Below are 25,388 nucleotides of genomic sequence, written 5' to 3' on the forward strand. Positions count from 1 at the left end.
CTTTGCCACATGGAGAAGGCCATCTTTATGTAATCATGCCATGGGCTCTGGACCACGACCCTATTCCAGAGCTGAAAGAAGCAAGGCCGAGTGAGGTCAAGGTTGTGTCCCAAGGATGTGCTGCAGAAGTGAGGTCTGAGTTGGGCCCAGCCTTTGCTGCACAGCTATGGTTGGAAACAGGATGCTGGTGTTTCTTTCTTTCTTTCTTTCTTTCTTTCTTTCTTTCTTTCTTTCTTTCTTTCTTTCTTTCTTNCTTNCTTNCTTCCTTCCTTCCTTCCTTCCTTCCTTNCTTNCTTNCTTTCTTTCTTTCTTTCTTTCTTTCTTTCTTTCTTTCTTTCTTTCTTTCTTTCTTTCTTTCTCCTGCTTGTTTTTTATAATGCTGGGGTTGAACCTGGGCTTTCACACACGCCAGACAAGCACTGTACCACTGAGCTACAGCACAGCTCTCTGTTTACTTGTTATTTTGAGGCAGGCTCTTACTAAGTTGACCAGGCTGGTCTTGAACGTTCAATTCTTCTGCCTTGGTGTCTGCACAGCTGGGATGGCAGGCCTATACTGTGAGCCAGGCCATGAGCATTATTTCATATGTATCTTATGCCACCGTAAGTCAGCTTGGCAGAGGCACGAGTAGCCAGTGAATACATGATCTCCAGACCAGACACTTACTTTGGGGCTTGGCCTGCCCATGACCCTGGGCAATATAAGCTGTGTCAGCTCAGCCTGGGCCCTGGCCTAACTCCCAGGCCCCAGGTGAAGATTCCCGGGCAGCCTGGGAGGGCTGGGAGGCAGCCATGGCCAGGACAGGGTCCCATGGGAGGAAGCAGCTGGAGTTGGGAACCCCACGCTGCTCCCCTACCCCACCCCACGGTGGTCCTGCTAGTGGTGGGAGGATGCTGATCTTGACAGGAGGGGATATATTCCCACCTGGTCTTCCCTCCACGAACATCCAAACCACACACAGGCTGAGGCTGTGCCAAGCCTCAGCACAGTGGAAGCCGGACACAGCTTTCCTTTCCTCCACACAGCAGAACCCAGCCCTGATCAAAACTGGACTCTGGATGCTGAATATACCAACACAAATGTCACCAGGATGCCCTCATGAACAACCCAAGCTAGAGTCTGAAGGTCTGGAGGCTGCCATGTCCTAGGACCCCACCCCACTAGTCTTTCAGAGCGCCTACCCTCCCTGGTCCCAGCAAGCAGCTTTGCACTAATGAAGCAGGAAACAAGCTAGACAGAGAACCCCCACCCCACTTCCTGAACCCTGGTGCAGCTTCCAGAGGGGAGGTGGAGTGCAGCCCACGTGGCGGCCTTTATCACCCGCTCTCACTGGCAGCATCCTCCTTAGCACTCAGCGCCACTCTGTTTATTTGCTGACAGGTTCCAGCCTGGTCCCAGGATGTCTGGCCCCTTTGTGGGGCAGGAATCTCATTCCCCAACTGATAGCCCTCCACATCTCTCCACAAAAAAAAAAAAAAAAAAAAAAAAAAAAAAAAACCCTAGAGATGGCCAAGTAGAGAGGACAGGACATGCCTAACAGTGTCCTTGCCCCGCTGCAGGCATGTGTGTGCACAGATCTTTGTTTTGGGGGGCATTGTCATTTGGGAAACCTGGGCAAGACATCCAGATTCTCTAAACTCAGTCTAGGGAAGTAACACTCATGCAGCACAGCCTGGGGACCCTGCAAAAGCTGCAGAAAATAAGTGATCCAGGATGACCTTCGTGGGCAAGCCAGGACACACCTCTCAGAGTCACCACTAGGGGGCACTGCCGGGACCTATGGGCAGAGGTCAGGATCTCTAATCTCCCCCTGGGAGGGGATAATGATACTTGGTATAGGGCATCATCACCCTCTCCATCAGCCTTGAGAATCCCAGATGGAAAGCACGTGTATTCTCCAGCCAGGAGTCTGAGGCCTAGGAAATGGCAGGGGCCAGCCAGGAGCTAGGGACCAGAGTCCCTACCCAGGGTCTCCCAGAGAGCCCCTGGAGTCCCAGGGGACCCTGATGAAGATGATAGCCATAACCACGGAAGAGCTAGGCTTTGTCACTTGCCAGGCACCAGGAGGAGATCACATGGCACTGCATCTTGATGCCATCATGCCTCTCTGAGCTCCCTCCAGGATCAGGCTAGCTGCCAGCATCTCTGACGGACCTTGGGAGTTGAGGCCCAGAGAGATAAAGAGACTTGCCTGAAAGTACCAGACTCCCAGGCCCACCCGACCTTTGCTAAAAGTTGCCGCCACCGCACTCCAGCCCCCAGAGGCTGACGGTCACTGCTACCTACCAGGTGCCCGGCGGCTCTCACCAGCTGGTGGGTGGAGAAGGGGAAGGCCTCGTTGCTCAGGTCAGCATCAAGCACATCCTGCAGAATGTCACGGCTGTGAACAAGAACAGAGTCTGTGAGTCACAACCTCAGGTGTTCCTGGCCAGTGAGCCAATACCAGCTGGAGGAAGACAATAAATCTAGACAATCTGGTAGGTACAGGCCACAAGTGCCACCATATGAGAAAGCCACCTTCCTGTGGGCTGTCAGGGAAGCCGGACTATAGGTGAGTTCTCGCTACAGGATGGCCAACTAAAATAAGAGTTATTCAACCACCAAGCACCCTGGGTCCCACCTGAGTCACAATGGTGGTCACTGTGAGGAACTGGCAATGGTGCCTCTATTTTATATAGCAGAGTCAAGCTGTGGTGAGTAGACAGGACTCAGCAGGGAGCATAGGACACTGTGCTGCTCCTCCACCTCCATTACCACCACCACTGCTGTCACTGCCACCGCCACCATCACCTGGTGCATCCCCCAACCAAACCCAAGAATCCTGCCTGCCTGCAGTGGGTCTCAGCCTCACAGGAATCACAAGGAGGTAGAGAGATTAGAGTCCCAGCCTGGTGGACATGAGAACAGGGCCATACCTAGTGCTCATGGCGGGGTGTCCTTAGAGCACTGGACGCATCTTCTTCAAACCATGTCACATCACAGTGACTCATACTGTTGTGGCCACTGCGTTTTTAAACCACATTACGCTCCGTCCTCACATGTCCACTGCTACTCTGAGCTGTGCCGTTGAGTTACATTCTATTGTTCTGCACCAGCCTCAGCCAGTCTCCCTCTCTCACCTCCCCACTCTGCTGCAGCCCAGCTCAGGCCCTGCTGCTGTGAAACAGACAAGATCCTGCAGGCCCACGCCCCAAGCCCACCTACCACAAAGCCCACGCACCCCCACCCAGGTCACCTCTCCTGTGTCCCTCCATATTCCAGCCCTGCTCCTCTGTCACCCTTCAGCTCTTGACCCATCCAGCAGTCACCTCCTCTAGGCAGTGCCCCTGGATTCCCTCCCCAGGGGTCCCTGTGTGACTACAGAGGTGTCTACCATTTTTCCTCTCCCTTTGCTGTGCCCAGCCCTCTAAGCCAGGGCAACAGGACCCTACACCGCCTACTGCTTGAACACAATTATCTGGCTAGTGATGCCAATTGCAAGCATCTGGGCTCAACACAGGCAGAAGAGCAAGTACCCTAGGCCTGGAGACACGCCCACTTCTAACCATAAGGGGGTCCCAGGGGGCTGCGGCAAGTGCTCAGAAGTGCAGCCAGCCCAAATCCCCACCCCACAGAGCTGGGAGCTGCCACCCACGCCCGCCTGAGGTGCTCAGCCACTGCCTTCTGCCAAGATCCTTATGTAACCCCAGCCCCACGTGGTGTTAGCCCTAGAGGTTCAGCTCTGCTCTGCTGCCTCTAGACCTCCTAGAACCCAGGCTCCCACAGCCCCAGGGCAGCCACACAGCAGAGAGGTAGTCTGATAGAATACAGAGCTGCGTTTTCTTCCTCATGAGGCATAGATGCCACTACATACAGCCTCTAAAGTGGGGCTTGAAGGACTGCGACGAAGGCTGGGGTGACAGCCCCAGAGGACAGCCACCCAGGTCTGCCAAGGTTATAGTCCTTCATTGGAGAACAGGTGGCCTGGGGAAAGAGTCCAGCTGGAGTCCTAGGGGCCAGTCCCAGCACCTCCTGGGCCTTGGCCGTGGCTGCCAAATGGAGCTTTAGAGAACCCTCATAGAATCACAAAACCATGTATCTAGCACCTGGGGCTCATGCTGAGTGACAACTGTGGCCATCCCACATAGCTCTGTGTGCCCCCAGCAACTACAGGAAGCTGTGTGAACTGAATGAAGCTCATCAACTTGAGAAATACAGCTGACAGCAGGGTCAAGAGCCAAGTGAAGGCTCGGCAGCTGCTGTACGGTACCTCCCAGAACCCAGGTGCTGTGCTAAGTGCTCCCCACGTAGCTTAGGAGCTAGGCTTGCTTGATTTGAGCTAGTGACATCACTACTTATATGGGAAACAGGAGAGCCTTCCGGAAGAGGTGAGAAAGAGGTTGGAGAGTGGGGAGCTGCCAGCCTGGAGGCTGCCCCCCAGCTGCTCCCTGGGGCTGCATCTTGATCAGACTGCCTGGTATCCTCACTCCTTCCATCTCGCCTCACCCACTGGCCTCCCTCACTCTAAAAATAGCCTGTTCCTGTCCAAGGTCAGTATGCAATGAAGCTGGAGTCTCCTTTGGGCCAGGCAGGGCCTCTAATGCAGCAGGTAGAACTCTACTCCTGCAGGTTGACATCTGGGCTTTCCCCCACCCAGGGGGAGTATTGAAAGCCATGCCCACAGCACCACTGGCCCCTACAGCCAGATGCTAAGCCCTCTAAATTCTGGAGTAAATGGTTTTCGTGCCCCCACCGGTTGCCGTGCTGTCCACAACACCCTGCCACTCCCTCTTCCTGGCCTCCCTGAAGGCTCAGCAAAGGCTTGTTTCACCTGGTGCCTCTCCTGCTCTCAGAGCAGTGGGCAGGATCTGGACTCAGCAAGAAGTGACTGGTTTGGTTAACTCCAAGGTGCCAGAAAATAGACACCAGGGTAAGGTCTAAGCACACTAGCCAGAGTCCCAGCAGGATACCCAGGGAGGAAGAGATGCCATCAAACAACCAAGTTTGTCATACTGATCCCCTGGGGTCCCTACCCCCAAGAAGTGACTCCCTTCTTTCCTGTCTCTCCCTTCTTCCACTTCCCATCTAGGCTCAGGGGCTCCACCAAGCACCAAGCACGGGTCCATCTCTGGGCAGCACATGGCAGGCCCTGCTGGTTACCAAGGTGTAGCTTCTCACGGCAGTTTGACTTGGTGACTAGTGTGTTGATTAGGATATGAGAACACCTGAAAGGTCAAGAGGTTTCCCCATGTCCTTCTGCCTCCCTTCCCAGAAACTGTGTGGCCCTGGCAAATGTCTCCACCTCTGTTCCATCAGTAAGAAAAAGAACATTCACAGCCACCTGGGACGTCAGCCGCGTACATCCCCCTGCTTGGCCTGGAGGGAAATTAGGAGATTCAGAGGGAGAGCATCCAAGTGTGTTCCCTGGAGTTCTGAATGTAGGTAGCATGGGCATCAGATAGAACACAAAAGGAAAAGTAATAAGCCCTTGTCACATGATCTCCTGCTCTCCCTCTTCTTTCCCCTTTTGCTCTTTCTCTCCTCTTCCCCACCCCATCCTTCCCCTATCCCTTTGAATCTGTCTGTCCTTCTCAGTCTCTGTCTCTGTCTCTGTCTCTCTCTCTCTCTGTGTCTCTGTCCCCCTGCCCCTTGATCCTATGACTAAAAACAAGCCCTTCATCCCTTAGTTAACTGTTTTACAGATACTCCATCACAGCAACAGAGCAGCTCCCCCGCCCTCTGCCTCTCCCTTCCCCCACCCTCCTCCACAGGTCTCTGAGCAGCATCAGCAGTGGAGGCCAGGTCAGCTCCACAACTGGCTGGACTTAGTTGGTGGCTGTTCACAATGCATTGTTCGTTCTTCCTTCCTGTTTCCCTATCCTGCCCCTCCCCCCAAGCTCTGCCAGAGTTATCTTTCCAGGTGCACACCTGCTACACATCCTTGTGCCTGAGACCCTCAGTAGCACCCAGGGATCCTTACAGGATTCCTCCTGCATCCAAAACAAGGCTCCCTTACAGGGTACTTGAATGGCGGACGACCCTGTCTGGCCTATAGAGAGGACCAGGGTCATCCACCTGGGATGACCTCTCCATTTACAAATGGGAATAGGTCCTCCGCGGAGTCTTCACTGAACACAAGGCTATAAAGTCAAGCTGATCCCGGTACAGGGCTAGCCTAAGACTGATACTTTGAAAATTGTTCAGTCCCAAGTCAGCAGAGTGTCCAACATGTAGAGGAGTGGCTATGCCCATGAGCTGGGCTGGAGGGACTGGAGCCTAGGTGGACCCAGATAACCCAGGTATCAGGTTCTGATCCTCTCTCACCTGGCTGGGCCCTGGATACTGAGCATGCCCAGATCTTCAGAACTATCCATAAGCTGGCACCGGAACTCCTGGTCCTGTAGCACTGTGTTTATGTGGGACCAGTTGTGTTGGGCCACAGCCCCACCCACGGCCAGGTAGTAGCAATCCCCTGGAGGAGAAGCAACAGGTTTAGAACAAGACCTTGGAACAGGGAACACAGTGAGGGACCCCAGACTCTCACTGAGGAAAGTGTATAGCTTCCTTCTGCCAATGGGCAATATCAAGGGCCTCTTCCTGCTTCTTAGACAAATGGTTAAAACTCTGGTGCCTCCAGGTCTGAGAGGGGGCATCTATCCTGCCTCAACCACTAGGGTAAAAGTGGACTCAGACAAGTATTTTCCCTCCTGAGTCTCATGTCCTTATAATTCCCATCATAATACACCCCATATCCTTGGGCTCCCTGCCTCTGCCGTTCTGAAGCCTTCACACAGAGCTTAATCCAGAGTGAGCAACTCCCCCAGGCTTCAGAAAAGGAGACCGAAGTTCCGAGAGGAGACATGTGCTGGGAATACATGAAACCCACTGTCCCTATAGCCATGGACATCTACAGAGCCACACTGGCCCTGGGACTCTGCCCTTGGACATCAGCTCACTTCCACCAGGAATTCTGGGAAAATGCTGCCTCAGAGCTTAATGACCTTGGACAACTCTGTGGCCTTAGATCCAGTAAACAAGCTCACCAACCTCCTGGTCCCATCTGGGATTCAGGGTTCACAGAATTGTCATTGGCAAGGGTGCCAGGACCTGTGGCAGTCAGGTATCCCTGAACCTTTCATTGTGTTTACCACCCCCTGGACCTGAGTGGGTGGAGCCTGGCACAGGGGAGGCAGGGTGGGAGACTTCTATGTGCACCCCATCTTTCTGACTTCCTTCTTCATCCCACTCCTCACCCTACAGAGCTCAGAAGTAGTCTGAATCTATGACAACCAAACCCAAGCACTGTACCTGTCCCTCCATCCAGACTCCTCTCAGCAGTGATACACCCTGAAGAGTCTCCTCTGAGCCATGGGAGGGCAGAGGCCTGCTTCCTCAAGTCTGACACCTTTATTTTGGAGACACCTCACGGGAACACACATATCCATGGAAGGATGCAGTCTTGGGAGGCACACAGGCTCTGACCAGCCTGTCCTACTACAATATCTGCTCATGTTTTGAGTCTCTCCTTTCTCCCATGTACAATGGGCCTGGCCCCAGCACAGGGAGCCTTCAGGGGCAAAATGCTACCAGAGCACCAGTCAGGGCCCACCAAAGCCTCACTCCCTTCCTCCTCTTAAGAAAGAGGCACTGGGGGATAGAAGAGAGGGGAAGAGAGGGGAGGGGGGGAGAGAGGAGGAAGATGGAGGTGGGAGAGAGGGAGGGAGGGGAGAGGAAAGAAAAGAAGAGATAAAGAGAGAGAGAGGGGAGAGGGGGAGAGGGGGAGAGGAAAGGGGAGGGAGAAGGAAAGGGAGAACGTGAGGGAGAGGGAGGGAGGGAGAGAGAGAGAGAGAGAGAGATCACAAGCAGAAGGTTCCCTGTGAAGTTCCCAGAGGATGCTTGAATTTTGGACAGTGTCCTCAACACCAGGCCAAAGAATCTCCTACCATGACTCTCTCTCTCTCTCTCTCTCTCTCTCTCTCTCTCTCTCGCTCACTCGCTCGCTCTCGCTCGTATACTTCAGCCTACATTCTGTTACCAGCCTGAGTTCCCTACCTATTGTCAGTGATGTGCCTGCTTGCCCTGAGCAACCATCCCCACTAGGCTGCTCTATAGAGACAATGCAGGGCCCTAGACATGGCAAAAGGCAGATCCACATGAGCCGGGGCAGAGGCTCACCCCAGGCTCCTCTCTACCGTTTCCAGGTGTGAGATAAGCTTTGTAGGTGGCAGGTCTTAGATGCCATTTTCATTATGTCGGTGTGTTCTGACAAGCAAGTACACCTTTTATAATATTAAGAAAGATGAATAAAGATAATTTAAAATTGCTTCCAAGATTGACAGCTGCTTGCTACACAGCCTTGATCACATGTAAATTGTCACATTCTCTTGACTTACTGGAGCTCTGAGTCACATACATAATTAACATGCATATTAAATATACACATCCTTAATGAGATACATATTCATCACGGGACCTGTGTCAGTGCAGGAGCCGTTTCTCTACTGTTTTGGGGTGTCTCTGGGATGCACAGCCTCCAGGAGTTGGGGCTCACTGGATCATCTGGTCACGTCTCCTGGGTGTATGTCTTCCCCAAGCACTCAGCTCCAGGAACTGTGCACCAGGTGGGAGGTACAAGGGAATTTATCACAAGGCATTTTGGGGGCAGATTCCAGCAAGGTCCCTGTTGCCAAGATAAGGAATCTGAGGCTTGGGGGACTGCAGACAACCTCCTGGCTCCTCTCAGCTCTTACTCATTCCCATAGCAGCTGGCTAGGTAGGTTCACCAGGCCCCATCTCACAAGTAGGGAAACTGAGGCTCAGAGAGCTAAGGTCTCAAATTTTAAAATTACAAGAAAGGGTGGTGAGGATGCAGCTCTAGGATAAAGCACTTGCTGGGATGGGCTTGGTCCGAGTTTAACCCCCAGCTAAGTCAGGCCTCGGCCACATCACACACAGGGATAAGGGGACTGACTCCTTGTGAGCATCCTCCTCTCCCCCTCTGCCCCTCCCCCTGGGGGGGGGCTTCACTACTTTTCACTAAGACACAAATAGGGAGGACAGCAAGGAAGTAGCTAGATCTCCACATGGCTCAGCACTGCCCACTGTCAGCCTGTTGGATAGCAGCTCAGAGAGTCACACAGTTGATACCTCCTCCCGAAGTACCAATGCCTTTCTTAGGCAAAGCCATTCCCTCTCTTCTCCTGGTAGACATAGGCCACAGGACAGGAGGCGGAGCTGGCCCTGAGGGAACTGACAGCTAGGATCCAGGGTTGGGGTGACAGGAGGCAGTCTTGTGTAGATATAACAGTTAAAGTTGTGTAAGCTATATTAAGTGCTGAGCTGCCTGTCATTATGGGTGTGCAAGGAAGAGCGGAAGGACACATAGTGGGCACTGAGCCAAGCATCACAGGACCTTCCAGGCCTGAGACTGGCAGTGGCTCACAGGCTGGGACTAGCCCAGATGGCAGGGTGGGAAGAGACTAAGCTTTGAGTGGGAGATGTAGCCTGCCCTGGGCTGATGCTAACCTGGGCAGCTGGGCTCAGTGCACCCAACGCCAAGGCTGCTCCAACATGCCACAACACCAACAGGTTCAAAGGCATAATTACAGAGTGCTCAGAGCGACAGCACAGCCACCCGAACATAGCCTGCATTTAGCCTGAAATGAGACCGCTAATCTCCAGGTCCTGACCATGACTGGCCATGACAGGTAATTACATAGTCATCCTGGATAACCCTCCCTGACCTTCTGGCCACTGGTGACTTGCCAGTCCTCTGAGCAGGTCACATCTGTGCCAGTGTTGCTTCTCATGACAACCTTACCTTCAAAGGCAGGGGCCAGGGGACTGGCCTGGGTGCCAGGAGCCAAGCGGCTAACAGTCAGGTCACTCTCAGTGCCTCCCCGTTGGTTCAGCATGCATGTGTACACTGTTGAGCCTGGCAACAAGGACTCAGATGTGAGCTCCACCAAAACTCGTCCCTCCTCAAAGCCAGAAGGACCCCATGATATGAGGTCTCCCTCATAAGGCCTCCTACCCTATGACTCTATTACAACCAACCCGATTACTGATGAGGTCATCCATGGTTGTCATCTGGGGAGGGATTTCTTTGAAAATGGTTGCCTGGCTCCTCCCTCCTCCCCATCCTTGTCACCCACAGCAGTGTGCCTGATGGGGTAAGTGGTCATGTAGATGAACCGTGGGCAGGTAGAGGAGTGGATGAGGCGAGTAGGATGGGTAGATGGGTGGGCCCCTGGGGTGAGTAGATAGGTAGAGAAAAGCCTCATAGAAAGGGATGAAAGTCAGATGGTGGTAGAGGGGGTGAGCAGATGGGTAGAGCTGATGGAAAATTCACAAGAGCAAAACCCAGCTGCACATGGGGCTGCCGGGCTGCTGACTGGTTGCACACAGGGTGTCATAGGTTGAATCATGCCCCACATATAGACAGGTTAGAGGTTTGACCCCAAAGACTTGTGAGTAAAACCTTATTTGGAAGTAGGGTCTTTATAACCCTGTGTGGGGCAAGGTTATTGAGATGGGCTCCCATCTAGTAGGGCTGTTTACAAAAAGAGGAAAGTTAAGGCCTGGGGAGATGGCGCCGTACATTCAAACCACTGGAGTCACGTGAAAAAGCCAAGCATAGTGATCACACTTGGAATTCCAGTGCTGGGGAAGCAGATAGCGAGGTCCCTGGAGCACACTGATGACCAACCTAGCCTACTTGATGAGTTCCCTGGTCAGTGAGAAACCCTGTCTCAAAAAACCAAGATGGATGGTTCCTGAGGGGTCACACCCAAGACTGCCCTCTGAGTGCCACGTGCACATGTGTACACACACACACACACAAAGAAAGGACAGAGGGTGTAACCTGTAGCATCAGAGACAAGGATGGATGAAGATGAGGACGAGTGGGTGGATGAGTAAGACAGCGGGGTGGGCGGGTGACAAAAAAAGTTGATTATCCCAAATATTTCATAGGATACACCACAACAAAAAGGTTCATTATTTACGCAAAATTACATTTTAACTTAGCACTATGGATTTTGAGACAGGGTTTCTCTGTATAGCCCTGGCTGTCCTGGAACTCACTTTGTAGACCAGGCTGGCCTCGAACTCAGAAATCCGCCTGCCTCTGCCTCCCAAGTGCTGGGATTAAAGGCATGCGCCACCACCGCCCGGCGCATTATGGATTTTTAATTCTGGCAACCATGCAGGGAAAGCACCACGATAGTGGGGGGGGGGGGCAGTGACAGGGCTCGGGTGTCAGGAGGCATCACTGAGTACTTGTGGCCCTGCTTCCCTTCTGTGAGCAAAAGGGGAAGGGGTCCAGGAAGGGGAAAGAAGAAAAGATGGAAAAGAGGGAAGACCCTGGGGTTGGTGACAGGGCATAGAGGGGCAGACAGTAGACTGGTTAGACCCAGGGGAAGAACAGCAGGCCTGCTCCATCATCCCACTCTGGGCCCAGTACCTGGGGGTCGGTTGACATCTGCTGAGAAGAGCCAGTCTGCAGCCTTCCTGGCGTCCACCCCGAGCAGGTAGAACTTCCCAAAGTAAGACATGTTGAACACAGCAGCAGCCCCTCTGCAGGCCAGACATTCCTTCTGAATCTGGAAGGCCCAATGGAGGACAGGCTTTGCGGGATTCTGCCCCTGGGGACATGGGGCTGGGCCTTTCCTGACACATCTGCCCAGAGCCTCCTTCCCACTGCCCTCCCAGTCTCAGTCATCCCAGCTCAGGGGCCACCACAGCACACTGTTCTCTAGAACAGAAAGCACACAGAGGACACTGGGCACCAAGTCAGAAGTATGCTCTGTCGTTCAAAAGAACTGCCCTAAAAACCAGGTATAGGAGCACAGGACTAGGGCGGTAGAGGCAGGAGGACCAGAAGTCCAAGCTAGAGATGCAGCCTTCCTCTTCAAGAAACCAGAGAGAAAGTAAGCAAAAGCGAAAGGAAAGACAGCCAATATACAAAACCTACTACAGGTCTGTGCATTAACATGGGGCAGTCCTCAGGGAAACCAAGAGAGCCATTCTTTCTTCATAGCCCCCAAAGCAATAAAAATAAATAAAGTAAGCTTGTCAGCAGAAATGCAAAGTTCTTATTATAAAAAGTTAAGTGTGTGTGTATGTGTGTGTGTACGCCCTCTGAGTGTGGAGACCATGGGTTGACAACTGGTGTGTCCCTCAGTTGCTCTCTGTGTTACTTCCTGAGACAGGGTCCCTCACTGACACTGAAGCTTGCTGATTGGCGAGGCTGGCTTGGTCAGTATCCTCCTGTCTCTGCCTCTCCAGGACCTGACTTTTTATGTCCAGTCTAGGGAATCCGAACTCAGCTCCTCGTGCTTGCACATCAAGCCCATTACTGACTGAGCCATCTCCTCAGGCCCTAGGAAAAAAAATGACCAAAACCAATGGGAAGATACCATAAGTGTGTGGCAAAGTGACCACACACTTAGGTTGATCTATAGATCAGACCCAGTCCCTACCACAGCCTCAGCTGGGTCCTTTGCAGGAGGTTAGCTCACACTAAAATTCACATGGAATTCACAGACTATGCTAAACAATCTTTAAAAAGAAGAACCGAGTTGATGCAGTCTCACTGCCTGATTCCAGCACTTGCTGGGGCAGGGGGAGGGGGACCACAGTAGACAAAATAGCCAACATTTTCTGGGGAAAGAAAAAAAAAATACAGCAGACAAAACAGTGTCGGGCTGAGCTGGTAATGGAGATGTGTCCTAGTGGGGCAGAGCTCTGTCTGGAAATCTCCCTGATGATGTTGGCGGAGATTGGGTTTTTTTCTACGAGAACCCCAGGAGAATTCCATGGGGATACTGAGTCCTCTCAGCAAATGGATGCCCACAAGCAAAACAATCACATTTGAACACTTCATTGTGCCATGCACAAGACTCCAGACAAATGACAAACCCTTAGAAGAAAACTCAGAAGTGTGTGTGTGTGTGTGTGTGTGTGTGTGTGTGGCCCCAGCCAACTCTTAGACATGATGCTGAAGGCATATGCCACACAAGACTGAGAGATGAATTGGACATCATCAAAACCTTATACATTTACACAAAAGAATTAGTTTGTGTTGCAAATGGTTCCATAATGACAGCAAAAAGGGAATGGGAGAAACTCTTATGAACTCCGCATCAATCAAACAAGGGACTCACATCCAGGATATGTATTTATTTTAGGCTTGTATGTGGGCATGGTGCATGTACATGTATGGGCTGTGCCAATATGAAGTTGCGGGGGCCAGCGAACATTGGGTGTCTTAAGCTATCAATTTCCATCTTTTCCTCTCAAGACAGGGTCCCTTAGTGATCCTGTGTTGGGGATAGAGTCAGGGTGACTCCTGGTGACTGTGGGGCTTCCTTATGGAGAAATGGTGCTGCCCCCAAGAACTTGCTGGGTACAGTGAATGGAAAGCTTTCATATAGATGAACTGGGTGCTGTGGAAATTATGTCTCAATAAAGCTGTTAACAACGAAAAGAAGCACACACCTCTCGCTGCCTCCTCTGAGGCACCGCTCAGCTGTGCCAACCTTACTTTCATTACTGAGGATACAGATAGCGGTGGTGGGAGCCACTGCTATGGGCTGGACAGCCAATGTGTCTGGAAGCTGGACCTGTCGTCCTCTGTTCATCAGTAGTGAGATGGCTGTTACCAACTCTTGGTATCCCCAGGGCTCCGGAGTTCATAGCAGTACAGGGAAAAGCCTCAGAAATGCTCCTAGCATGGCCACAAAGAGCCCCTCATCACAAGGGTGACAGTGGAGGTCTCCAGTGCCACACCCATGGCTGAGCTGGGCATAGAAGCCAGCCTTTTAGACCTTGCAACTGGCTTCTGGGCAAACGCCAGACCTTGGCACAGCATGCTGCCTCCTGAGGCCCCAGCTCTTCTGCCTCTCTCCAGACATCATTAAGGATCGCTCCCTGTCCACCAGGCTTTGAGGTGTCTTTTCTGGCACTGTGAGAGCTGCTGACCCAAACCCAAACAGTTCCCTAGGCTGACACTCGCTGTCTGCCTGGCTGGGGAAGCTGCCAATGTGGAGAACAAGTGTGTGTTTCATGCGCCGGGACTGTCTCTGGTGCAGTTGCGGAGGCTGGATGGAGCTGCTAAGCCAAATTGGCATCTTCCCCAAGCTTCCACACTCTCCAGGGCCAGGAGTCCCACAGGCTGTAGGAGCTGCAGGTGCCGAGGTGCCAGACGTAACCATGTACTCCCTTGAGGGGGTTGTGAGGACCGAGCACTGAGCTGGCCCTGCAACTGCTTTGCTCTGTGGAGCTCCTGACTTTTGCAATCACCTCAGAGAGCTCTGACCTGCTTTAATATCTGCTTGTCGCAGAACCTTAGGGGAGAGTGCTGGGAACAAATGGGCCTTTGCCTTCAGCATTGGCCACAACATGCCATGCGAGTCTGGAGAGACACAGATACCAGTGACTTTGACAGTGAGGGGCCTGATGGCAGTCCCTGCCTGAAAACCCTTCCCTGGATGCTTGATATTCTCCTGATGCTTTGCCCACAGTCTAGGGCCAGGTTGAGAGCTTGGCTCTGCACCTACCTAAAATGCACAGTGACACATCACATCCATGGGATCACAGGTGCCTCTAGCATAGTGACATGCCCAGAGACAACTGTAATTCTCAAAGGAGCTGGGAGGCGTGGTATGGACATTACCATTGCTCATTGTGTGACCTGCCTGTGGGATACATGCTGCTGCAGAGATGCCTGGCCCCTAAGACTCAGCACCTCAAAACTTATAGGCAGAGAACCAAGCATATTGGGGGGGACCACAAACTGTCTGGCCAGCTTCACCTGCCCACTTTTTGAGCCAATGAACAGATTCTAATGTTGCCGTCATCCCAGCCCTGGTCTCTCCTACTTTGTCCTTCCAGTGGCCTTGCGCACAGGGCCAGCAAGCCCACCTTGTTCTAGCCCTACTCCAGAGTTATCTGGGAAGAAAAACCTTGGTTGATAAAATATCTCCATTCAGGTTGCCTATAAACAAACTTGTAGGACATTTTCTTGATTAACGATGGATATAGCAAAGCCTAGCTCAGAGAGGGCTGTGCCGTGCCACCCATGGTAGGTGGCCCTAAATTGTATAAGAAAGCAGACTAAGTAAAGTGTGAGGAGTGAACCGGTAAGGTTTTTCCCTCCATGGCCTCTGCTACAGTTCCTGCCTCCAGCTTCCTGCCTTGAGTTACTGCCCTTCATGATGGACTACAGTCTGAAAGCTGGAATAGCCCCTTCCCTCAGGTTGCTTTGGGTCATTGTGTTTTATCAATAGAAACCTTAAAAGAAAGGCCAGCCTGGTCTACAAAGTGAGTTCCAGGACAGCCAGGGCTATACAGAGAAACCCTGTCTCAAAGAAAAAAAGAAAGAAAGAAAAGAAACCTTAAAAGACAGCTACCTGAGCCAGCGGCCTCAATCCTGCCTTTTGCTGCCCTCCAGCAGCAATACTGAAGGACCCTCAGACCTGACTGCTGGCAAAATTATAGTGCAGAGTAGAGAGGGAAAGAAAAACATTACATTGTCCCACAAAACTGCTAGCTAGAGAGGTTGTGAACTTGTAGCAAGCAGAAGCCCCTCAGAAAGCAACCCCCCCCCGACATGTGCTGCAGAAATGACCACACACACACACAAACACACACACACACCCCGCATGCGCACACAGCTCAGCAGAGGCCCCTACAGGAGGGACAGAAGGCAGCTGTGGGCCCAGCTCAGGCTGCTTACCGTGTGGTGGTGGGGTGGGAAGTCGAAGGTGTAGTCATTGCCTAGCAACCTGCTGTAGGTGTAATCCTTGTGTGCCTGGTTTCCGTAGGCCCCGTAGTAGTCATAGTCTAGGACCTGTTACAGAAAATGAGGCCATCTTTCACTCTGCCTTCCTCTTCCCTCCCTGTTGTAGCTTGAAGGTAAAATGCCTCCCACAGGCTCACAAGTGAGCACTTGGTCCTCATCTGGTGATGCTGTTTGGGGGAAGGTTGAGACTTTATAGCCCAGTCCCACTTCCTTTCTGCTCCCCACGTCCTGTCTGAAGACACAATACGACCAGCCGCCTCAGTTTCTACCACCATGTCTTCCCTACTATGCTGCTTTGTCCTGCTGATATAGAGGCCCCCTTCCTTAACTGTATCCTGTGGCCATTTGGGCACAGCAGTAAGAACAGCATCTCACACACTCCCTCCCTTCTCTCTCCTCCCTCCACAAGCAGATACGAGGAAGAACATGACACAGGCCTGGTCCTGTCCTCCATAAAGCTCCCTCGGGGAACAGTTAGTGGATTTTAATGGATCAGGTAACACTAAGATGCTTATTCAGATAACAGCTTAATCCCTGCCTTACTGGTTCTGACTGGAGGATGGAGAAAAGACTAGATACCAAGTGAGCTGGAGAGGAACTTGGGCAACTGTGAGGGCTTCCACCTGATGCTGGGACGACATCAGGGGAAGGGTGAAAGTGTGGGTAGGAACCACCACAGAGATGGTGTCATGAAATCCCCACTCAAAGTGCCCACACAAACTCCCAAGGAGGGCCACCCATTCTGCAGATGGGGAATCTGAATTCCAGGTGGTTAAATTTGCCCCAAGGTTTAGACCAAGCTAAGAAGCCAGGGCATGAAGCTAGGCAGGTATGACTGGTGTCTGTGACTGTTCCTAAGAGACTCTGGGAAGGTGCCAGTGTCTGGCTCCTCTCCACTGTCCCACCGTCCCCTGAGATCTGTCACATGGGTCAGATGCCTTCCTTGTCCCCCTCCTCTGTGACCTCAGGCTCTGAGTGGCTTCCTCCCCACTGCAGAGGTGAATAAAGAATCTATGAATCTCTTCTTCCACAGCTGCAACTCTAACTGTAGGCTTCTCTCACCTCTTGGGGATAAGAGCTGAACTCCAGGAACCGGGGATCTACCTTAGTCAACCTGTTATGCCCAGTGTCCCTGCCAGCCATGACATCTTCGAGGCCCTCCCCAGTATCTCTCCTTCCCCAGTCAAACATACTTCCCCTGGTCTCTGAGGCCCTAGAAGGAATATCCATCTGCTTTAACCCTACAAAGTTTTCCAGACTGGCTCCTGGGTAGGATATAAAGTCTTCTCATTGGAGGATCACGAGGCTTCCCATCCCACTAAGTATCTCCTTGCCTAAGACCTCCAGGACTGAGGCTCTGAGCCCACCCTGCCGACTCTGCCTCCAGGACCAGTGAGAGAAAAGGCCCTGTTACTGAGGCCCTGAGTTTGCCCTGCAGTGAGTCGTGGACCTGGCTAACTGGGAAGCTGGATGAGGGTCACGCAGTAACTTGATGGGGCTGATCTGCAGGAAAGGGTTAACTTGCACACAAGTGGGCCTCAAAGCCTCTGTGGTCTGCTCTCAGGGGCTGTTCCTAGGAAGCTCTGGGGAGGCCCCTACAGCATCCCAGAGGCCAGCGTGTGGGATGGTTCAGTGGATAAACTGACACACTGAGGCACAGTTCCTCCCACTAACAGCAGCTAACAGTTGGTGTTGCCAAATATACATTCTTGAACAGTGTGTGAAAGGGCCTGCATTCCTCCTCAGGGGGATCCTCCAGTCTGTCCACACTGTGAGTCTGTGCTGGCATCCAGTGCGTGCCCACGTGGGTGTGGAAAGCCGGGCCACTGCAAGCAAGCAAGCCTTTAAAGGAGACTTACCGCTGAGGTGCTCAGGACTCTCTCAGCTTCCTGGGTGTGGACAACTGACCTGTCGCCACAGCCTGAGGCACACTGGATCAGCCTGACTTGGGTGGCTGGGAGGATGCTAAGATGGAAAGGGGTATGAGAGGCCCAGGGCCTCCCAGTTACATAAACCGATGGCCAAGAGTCTTCGCTCACCTGAGCTGTTTCCTGGGGGTTGAACCATCCCGGCCGTTCCCATCCCTGTCGCTCTTGAAACACACAGCCTTGTCCAAGCAGCTCCTGGTGGAGACAGAGAGGGCCCATCACACAAGGCCAGACACCACACAGGATACAGAGCCAGGGCACTCACCACTCATACCCAAGAGTGCTCAAGGAAGCAGGTAACTGCTCCTCCCCCAGAGCTCCCACAGCGCCCTTGCCTCACAAGAATCCATAATCTAGAGAATGAGCTGCCATGTGCTGAGCTGTGCCCTGCCCCCACCCCAGCAGCACATATACTGAAGCCCAAACCACTAGTCTCATAGTCCAGAGACTGAGCCCATAGGGAGAGCATTGAGGTTAAATAAGATCAAAGAGTGGGTCCCAATCCCAGAGTGCCAGTCCAGAGGAGGACCTGCTGGGATGTGCTGTGCTGTGCTCTAAAGAGGACATAGCAAGACAGTGGTTGTCTTCAGCCAACAGGGCTTTTGTCAGGGACAACCTGATCTTGAGTCTTCCAGAAAACAGAGATGGTATCCCAAGAAGACTGTGATGAGAAGTCTGTCTCTCTCCATGCCCAGCCTGGCTGCTCTGCCACGTGCCTGTACATACTCACCATGCCCTCTACCACCCAGACCCCACCTCCTGCACTGCTGCAGCCCCGGGGCAGACGCCCATGTCCGTCCGTGTGTGTGTGTGTGTGTGTGTGTGTGTGTGTGTGTGTGTGTGTGTGGTGTGCACATCTGTGTGGAGGACAGAGTACAACCTTGGAAGTCCCCGTGTGCCATCCACCTTGTGTTATGAGACAGGGTTTTTCATTGAACCTGCAGCTCACTGACTAGGCTAGGACCCTCCTGCCTCTGCCTCCCCAGTGCTGGGATCACTGAGGCACAAGGCCCATTTTTATATGTGGGCTCTTCATGCTTACATGCAAACACTGCACCACCTGAGCTATCTCCACCACCCGGAGGCTGCTTTCAGGACATCTGTCTCTCCACTTGGCCTAAAGTCCCTGTGGAAACTAGTCTCTTCCACCCAACCCTGCCACAGCACCCCACACAGACCTCAGGGAACACGGCCCTACAGTAGACTATCCCACAAGTGTCTGTTACCCCAACCCCCAAGGCCCTCCAGGCTCCTCAGGTTGTCCGTGCCTGCATACCTCATGCAGGGGGTCTCTCCTCATGTTGCGGCCTGCCAGTGGCTCATCATGTGGGAAGACAACCGAGTAGTTCTTGGCGTAGGACTCATGGCTGCGCTCTCGGATCCAGCGGGTGTGGTCCGTGAGCGAGTGATGGAAACGCCTGCCACCAATATAAAGAGGATGGATCACCACTTGTGGACAGCCTGTCAAGGATCCAACCTGCACCAAATCTGGGCCAGGGTTAGCCTCTTCACTCAGTCACAAACCACCTCTCTCACAAGTAACACAGCTAAGGATGTCATGAGACCAGTCCACGATCGATCTCTGCCAGGTAGGGTAAGGCAACCATATGTGTGGGCTCAAGATGCCCAGGTGTTGAGATTTGGTCTTTTGCTATGTAGTGTAATGCTAAATACTACCCCTAATTTAGACTAAATATGTCCACAACAGCAGGGGAGGTGAGTGGCCCATCTTTCCATCTTACAAATGCAGAAACTGTGGCTGAGAGAAGGAGTAGCCCAAGGCCACACATCTTGGGGTGTGGTTTCACAACGGGACCCATTTGCTCTGCTTTAAGAGAAGCATCTGCTGTGGTCTGGGGGCCCCTGGTGCTGAGGAAGCCCTGGGACCTTCCCTTGCAGGTGGGATCTAGACGCACCTAGAACCTAATGCTAGCTGCCCTACATAAATATGTCCCTTACTGAGGGTCTCTCAGAGGTGAAGGTGGAGAAGCATATTATGTCCTTGACCTAGTTATAAACAGGTGGCACCAAAGAGAGACAGGCTTTGGTTCACACTCCCCCCCCCCCGGCTCTCTCTGTGTGTCTGTCTCCCTCTGTGTCTCTGTGTCTCTCTCTTCTTTCTGTTTTTCTTACACACACACACACACACACACACACACACACACACACACTACACTGGGTCCTCAGGTATACTACACAGGTACAGGTGATCCCAGCTGATCTGGTCCTTGCTGCTGGAAGGGGTAGCACTGAGAATGGCCCTGTGCCTCTGACCACACAGCTGGAGGACGGCAGGTCGTTCCCGCTCTGTTTTGCAGTGGGAGGAGTATGAACAGACCCTTCCCTAAAGCCTCTTGCAGCTGTATCATTTCTAGAACATTCATCTCCAGGAGGGAAAGTTTAAGCGTGGCTGCACAGTCTCTGAGGGGATATAGAGCAGACCTCACAGCGCCAGAAGCTGGGTAGGGGTGGCATTCTGGGGTTTTCAGAGCCGGCCATCTGTCTTTGTGGCGACAGACATCACCTCCCTCATGGGTGCAATGTTCTCATCTAGCCAAGAAGAGACAAGCTGGCAGGGCTGTGGGACATCCTGAGCTGAGCCAGCAGTCCCTTCACCCAACTCTGTCCCTGTATCAGGTCAACAGGCAGCTGGGTCCCTTCAGGGGACTATTGGCCAAGAGCACATACTAACTGCAGACACAACAGGCCAAGAAACAGTTTCTTGCCCAGCTGCTCAGTCCCTGTGGTGCCTTGCAGTGCCTGGTATAGCCCCGGCAACGGACTGTACTACACAGGTCAATATAACTATTCTATGAATGAGTCATGGAGCCTGGGTCAGACAGAACGGCAGTCTCCTGTTGCTTGCCTGGGAGCCCTTGCAGCGATGCCTTCAGGCTCCTGCCATCAGCATTTGGCCCAAGCTATATGGTTCAGTGCCCAGAGCTTCCACACAGACCCAAAGTCATTCTCTGTGCCCACACCAGCCTGTCCATGCTGACTGCCCTGCACCACAGGGCAAGCCTTCCCAGTGTTGAGTCTGACTCATGTCAGGTTTTGGATTGAAGAAAGAGCCACCAGACTCAGCTCAGCTCCTGGTCCTTCACACCAACAATGATCCTGGCTGGGCCCGTCTCCCTAGCCGCAGTCTCCCCGACTGCCATAGAATGATGGGATCCTATTGGTGTGGATAGTGGGTCAGGTAGGACCCAGGCCAAGAGATCCTGGACACACAGAGACTACGGACTGTCCAACCCAGGCGCTCCTCCATGACACCTACCAACCATTGCCTTCTCCCCTTCCAACCCTTGATGCCTCCACTTCCAAGAGATCATCTGGATCTCAAGGAAGGTTCCTTCCTAAAACAGCCCTTGCCCCTGTGTCCTGCTGTCCCAACCAGCCACCCTGCTTTCTGACTCCAGCCACCACACTTGCCTGATGTCATAGCTGTACATGTCCTTCTCTGGGCGCCCGTGCACAATCCAATGGGCCAGCTCTTGTCCACAGCCACCACCCAACATCATGCCTGGTGAGACGGAAATACAGGGCTACAATCTGCTCCCCTTGCCCCCCACATCCAGCTTTGAGCCCCTATCTCCAGGCAGTCCCACAGGAACCCTGTTCTCATACTTGGATGTTGAGGGGCTACTTGCCTTCTAGCAGGGTTGCACTCTGCACCACACACAGCCCCACCCCCAAATCTCTATACCATGGGAGAGTGCCTCCCAGACTCAGGGATATGGGGCCTCACCCGCATATGCCCCCTCACCTGCACTGTTGAAGCCACAGCCAAGGAAGAAGCCTCGGAGCTCAGGAGCCTCCCCCATCAGGGGCTTATGGTCAGGTGTGAAGGATTCTGAAAAGAAGGAGAGGCCTCAGACTGCTGCAGGCCTCAGGCACTTGAGGTAGTCATCTGTCCTAGGACAATAGGGACTCAGAAGCAGCCCTTGGATACCCCCTTTGTTGAAACTTCCCGTCCTTATAACCCAAGGTAATAATACTGTTACCTCCAGGGAGCCTCCCAGATTGTTCCTGTCCTTGTTCTCTTAAGCACTTGACCTATGATCTAACCAGCTCTACCCCATGGGCCCAAATTCATCTCAGGAACACTTTCACTGTCCTACCAACAAGTGGCATTCCTCTGACCCAGCATAGTGCTGCAACTTTCCTCAATGAACCACCATCTTTCTGTGTCACTCATTGCCCACTGAACATTACGAATGAGGACTAGACCTTGCTAACAGCCATGTACCCAGGTTTAGCATGGAGGCTAGCCAAGTGCTCCATATGTGCTCTTGAATGAATGAATGAATGAATGAATGAATTTTCTTTGCTACCAGGGTGCCTCAGAGATCAGAGGAAACTGCAGCCATAGTCATGAATTCATCTGTTTAACTCCTCAAGCAAGCCGCTCTGCTTCTCTGTGTCTTTGTTTCCTCTTTGAATAATCAGGATCCCAGTACTGACTCTACAGGGCTGGGTGAACCTACAAACAGCTGTACCCCACCTATCATATGCTTGGCCCTGGGAGGAAGCTCTAAGCAAGACAGATTCCACCCAATAGAGCTGATCGAACAGCAAGAAAGACAGAAATCAAACAGTCAAATAAGCGAAAATGAGGTCGTCTCATAGAAAGTACCCCAAGGTAAGCCAGATGTTCCCCACAATCCTGTATGCTATGAACTGTTACTGCCCAATGCTTTATCACAGAAGAGAAAGCTGGCTGGCTGGGCTCAGCTGTCTCCAGTCACTCAGCAAAGGTGTACAGATCCAATCCCAGGTCCTTAGCACCCGCAGGTAGAAAACTAACACACCCATCCTGCTCCCCAAAGGGTGCTCAGAGCCTGAGCTGCTGATGAGCAGAGCGTCTGAGCTGAGGGTAACCAGACAGAGTGAGAGGAAAGAGGCTCTCAAAGAGTAGGAAGTTGCAGGGACAGAGAGACCTGTGGAGATAGACTTCTCCGGAAGGCCCATCCCTGGATCTCAGTTCAAAGACATGTAAAGCCAATGCTGGACATCGTATTGGACAACAAGAAGTGGTCCTTATACAGGCTGTGAAAGGCCAAAACAGAGGGTCTCCTGAGCTGCCACACTATATACACTGGCCAAGAATGAGCTCAGCATTTCTCTCAAGGTTCAGCCCTGCACATGTTCCGTGGCATCCCAAGCAGATTTGTGGGAGCTGGGGGTGGAACTTTGGTCAACGGGGCAAGTGTGGAGTACAGGGTCCCTTAGATTTTTGACATAGGCAAGTCTGAGAAATTCCCAGAAGCTCTCTCGCACCTTGGCTCTGAATTCTCAGCCTAAGCCAGTGAGCTCCATCTGTCCTAAACCTCCCCAGAGTCTGGGACTGGGACATCTCTAAAACCCGGAGGCCCAAGACTCTGAGCTGTCTGGCAAGGAGAAGAGCTACCCACCTCCACCCCTAAACCTACAGTCACTGTTAAGAGACCAGACTCAAGTTGTCTCTGCAAGCACACTTCCCCAAAATAGGGCCCCATGGGGGAGTGACAGTTTCCAGGCTAATTAGACAAAGAGAGCCGCTGGGGACATTCATGCCCCCTGGGATTCTTCCTGTGTTTCTCACCATCGGTCCCTCTCTGGCTGAGCAGGGACATGAGTCACAGCCCTCGCCCACATCCCAGATAAGGCGTGCTCTCAGCCTGCTCGTGGAGGCTAGCTACTGATTCCATCTGGTCTCCCTGGGACTGCACCCGGTATTACAGACTGAGCTGGCTGCTCTGTAGACACCAAACATGCCTAGACAGTGAGGACTCGACTCCCCAGAAGGCGACATCACCCTCCATCTTGGACCCTTTGTCTCTCCTGTAATGGACTGGCCACTTTGCCCCATGAAAGTCCGTTAGCCTCCTGGTTCCTCTTTCATCCATAAGCCTTTGCTACCAGCTTGGCACCGGCCTGTGACTTCTCAGCCCTATGCTTCCTCTGCTGAGCAGTGTCCTGTCTCTACCTCCCAGGTCACACACTGTGGTGTCCAGGGGTTCCCACACCTGGACTGCTCAGCCTATCCCTTCGGGCTATCCTGCATCTTTCTGAACTTGACTTTCAAGCATTGAAGGGAGGACACACCGCTGAGACTCTTCTGAGGCCACATTTCTACCTGGCCATGTGTAGTTTCCACCTCAAGCCAGCACCGACTGGCTCTGTGATGGCTGATACTGCTTCTCCTCACCTTGGTAGCATCTAGAATTACCCAGGAGGCTAGCCTCTCAATCGAGAGTACTTATCTCCATTAGGTTATCTCCAAGGCACTCCCATGACAGAGTAAACGGGGACAGCCCCATTCCCTGGGCAGGGGTCCTAGACTGAGCTCCATCACCCATCTCTCTGCTTCCTGACTGTGATACAACCTGAAGCTCTGCCTCAAGCTCTCGGTCCAGGGCTTCTCTGCCATGATGGACTGTATCCTTGACCTGTTGTGAACCAAAAGAAACTCTCCCTTAAGTTGCCCTTTGGGGGCATATTGCCACAGTAATATGTAAAATAACTAAGACAGGTTCCTTGTTCTAGTCAGACCTGTGTCTCCCCTGCCAGGCTGGGACCCCTTGCCCAAGAAAAGGATTGACTTTAGCAAGAAAAAGTACACAGGCCCTAGGCATGTGGAGCTGCTGGGCCGTTGCACCACACTCATCCCAAGGGTGTGTGGCCGCCTGAAACTCACACTATATTATCAGACGCGGGGTCTGATGAACGACTTTCCAGCATTGCCTCCTTTCTAGGATCCTCACTGTGGGATGGAGCCTGGGGTGCCCCAAAGGGCAACTTAAGGGAGAGTTTCTTTTGGTTCACAACAGGTCAAGGATACAGTCCATCATGGCAGAGAAGCCCTGGACTGAGAGCTTGAGGCAGAGCTTCAGGTTGTATCACAGTCAGGAAGCAGAGAGATGGGTGATGGAGCTCAGTCTAGGACCCCTGCCCAGGGAATGGGGCTGTCCCCGTTTACTCTGTCATGGGAGTGCCTTGGAGATAACCTAATGGAGATAAGTACTCTCGATTGAGAGGCTAGCCTCCTGCAAACGGTGGCTACTCTGTAAATAACCTAAAGAGAAAGGTCTGAGCGCTAAACTCACCTTCTTCTCAGCCTCCCGGAGAGCCAGGAATCTCTCGATGCCCAGCTTACCTCTAACCCTACAGAGTCTCATTGTGGAGGTCAGAGTGTGACGGGCTTCATGCCCAGAGATACATGGCTGCCCTTGCTAGGTTGGGTTTTCTTCTAGAGAGGAAAATTAAGAGCCATCTAGCTAAGCCCAGAGAATGTGAGACAGGTGCCTCTCAGGAAGGCGCTGGCATCCAGGCTGGCTAAAGAATGCCTCTGCTCCAGGTTCAGTCTCCCCACTCACCAGGACCACAGACAGTGGACTTGATCCCCGTCTTCTCCAACACAGGGACACGGTTAATGGCACCTTCAATGTGCTGGGTGAACACATCCCAGTCTAGGTCAAAGAGGCCAAAGGCAAATTTGTCTGACACCTATAAAGGAAGCACAGAGACTCTGTCAATCAGCCAGGAGAAAAGCACTGGTCCTTCCAGGCCCACCTATGACACAGCTCCAGCCCCGAGCCAGGGAGGGAAGCAGATCAGATTAGACAAAGGGTGGGATTCACCTGTGGGCTCACAATCCTTCCTGGGCCCATCCCCCATCTAGTTTTCCTGGACTG

At 52.7% G+C, this 25,388-nt stretch overlaps 1 protein-coding gene across 2 annotated transcripts in view; it reads right to left on the reverse strand.

Moving 5' to 3' along the window:
* Sardh (sarcosine dehydrogenase) overlaps positions 1-25,388 on the reverse strand; it is a 57,830-nt gene that overhangs the window by 19,772 nt on the left and 12,670 nt on the right. For both annotated transcript variants that reach the window (XM_029474635.1, XM_021183131.2), the window contains exons 8-17: positions 25,071-25,200; positions 21,479-21,565; positions 21,145-21,235; positions 18,989-19,130; positions 17,824-17,907; positions 15,719-15,832; positions 11,444-11,582; positions 9,800-9,913; positions 6,304-6,451; positions 2,287-2,380 (exon numbers count right to left, since the gene is read on the reverse strand). In XM_029474635.1, the coding sequence (XP_029330495.1) occupies positions 2,287-2,380; positions 6,304-6,451; positions 9,800-9,913; positions 11,444-11,582; positions 15,719-15,832; positions 17,824-17,907; positions 18,989-19,130; positions 21,145-21,235; positions 21,479-21,565; positions 25,071-25,200 (1,143 nt within the window). The remainder of the gene's footprint in view (positions 1-2,286; positions 2,381-6,303; positions 6,452-9,799; positions 9,914-11,443; positions 11,583-15,718; positions 15,833-17,823; positions 17,908-18,988; positions 19,131-21,144; positions 21,236-21,478; positions 21,566-25,070; positions 25,201-25,388) is intronic.

This window comes from Mus caroli, chromosome 2 (assembly GCF_900094665.2).
Source record: "Mus caroli chromosome 2, CAROLI_EIJ_v1.1, whole genome shotgun sequence".
NCBI classification, from domain to species: domain Eukaryota; kingdom Metazoa; phylum Chordata; class Mammalia; order Rodentia; family Muridae; genus Mus; species Mus caroli.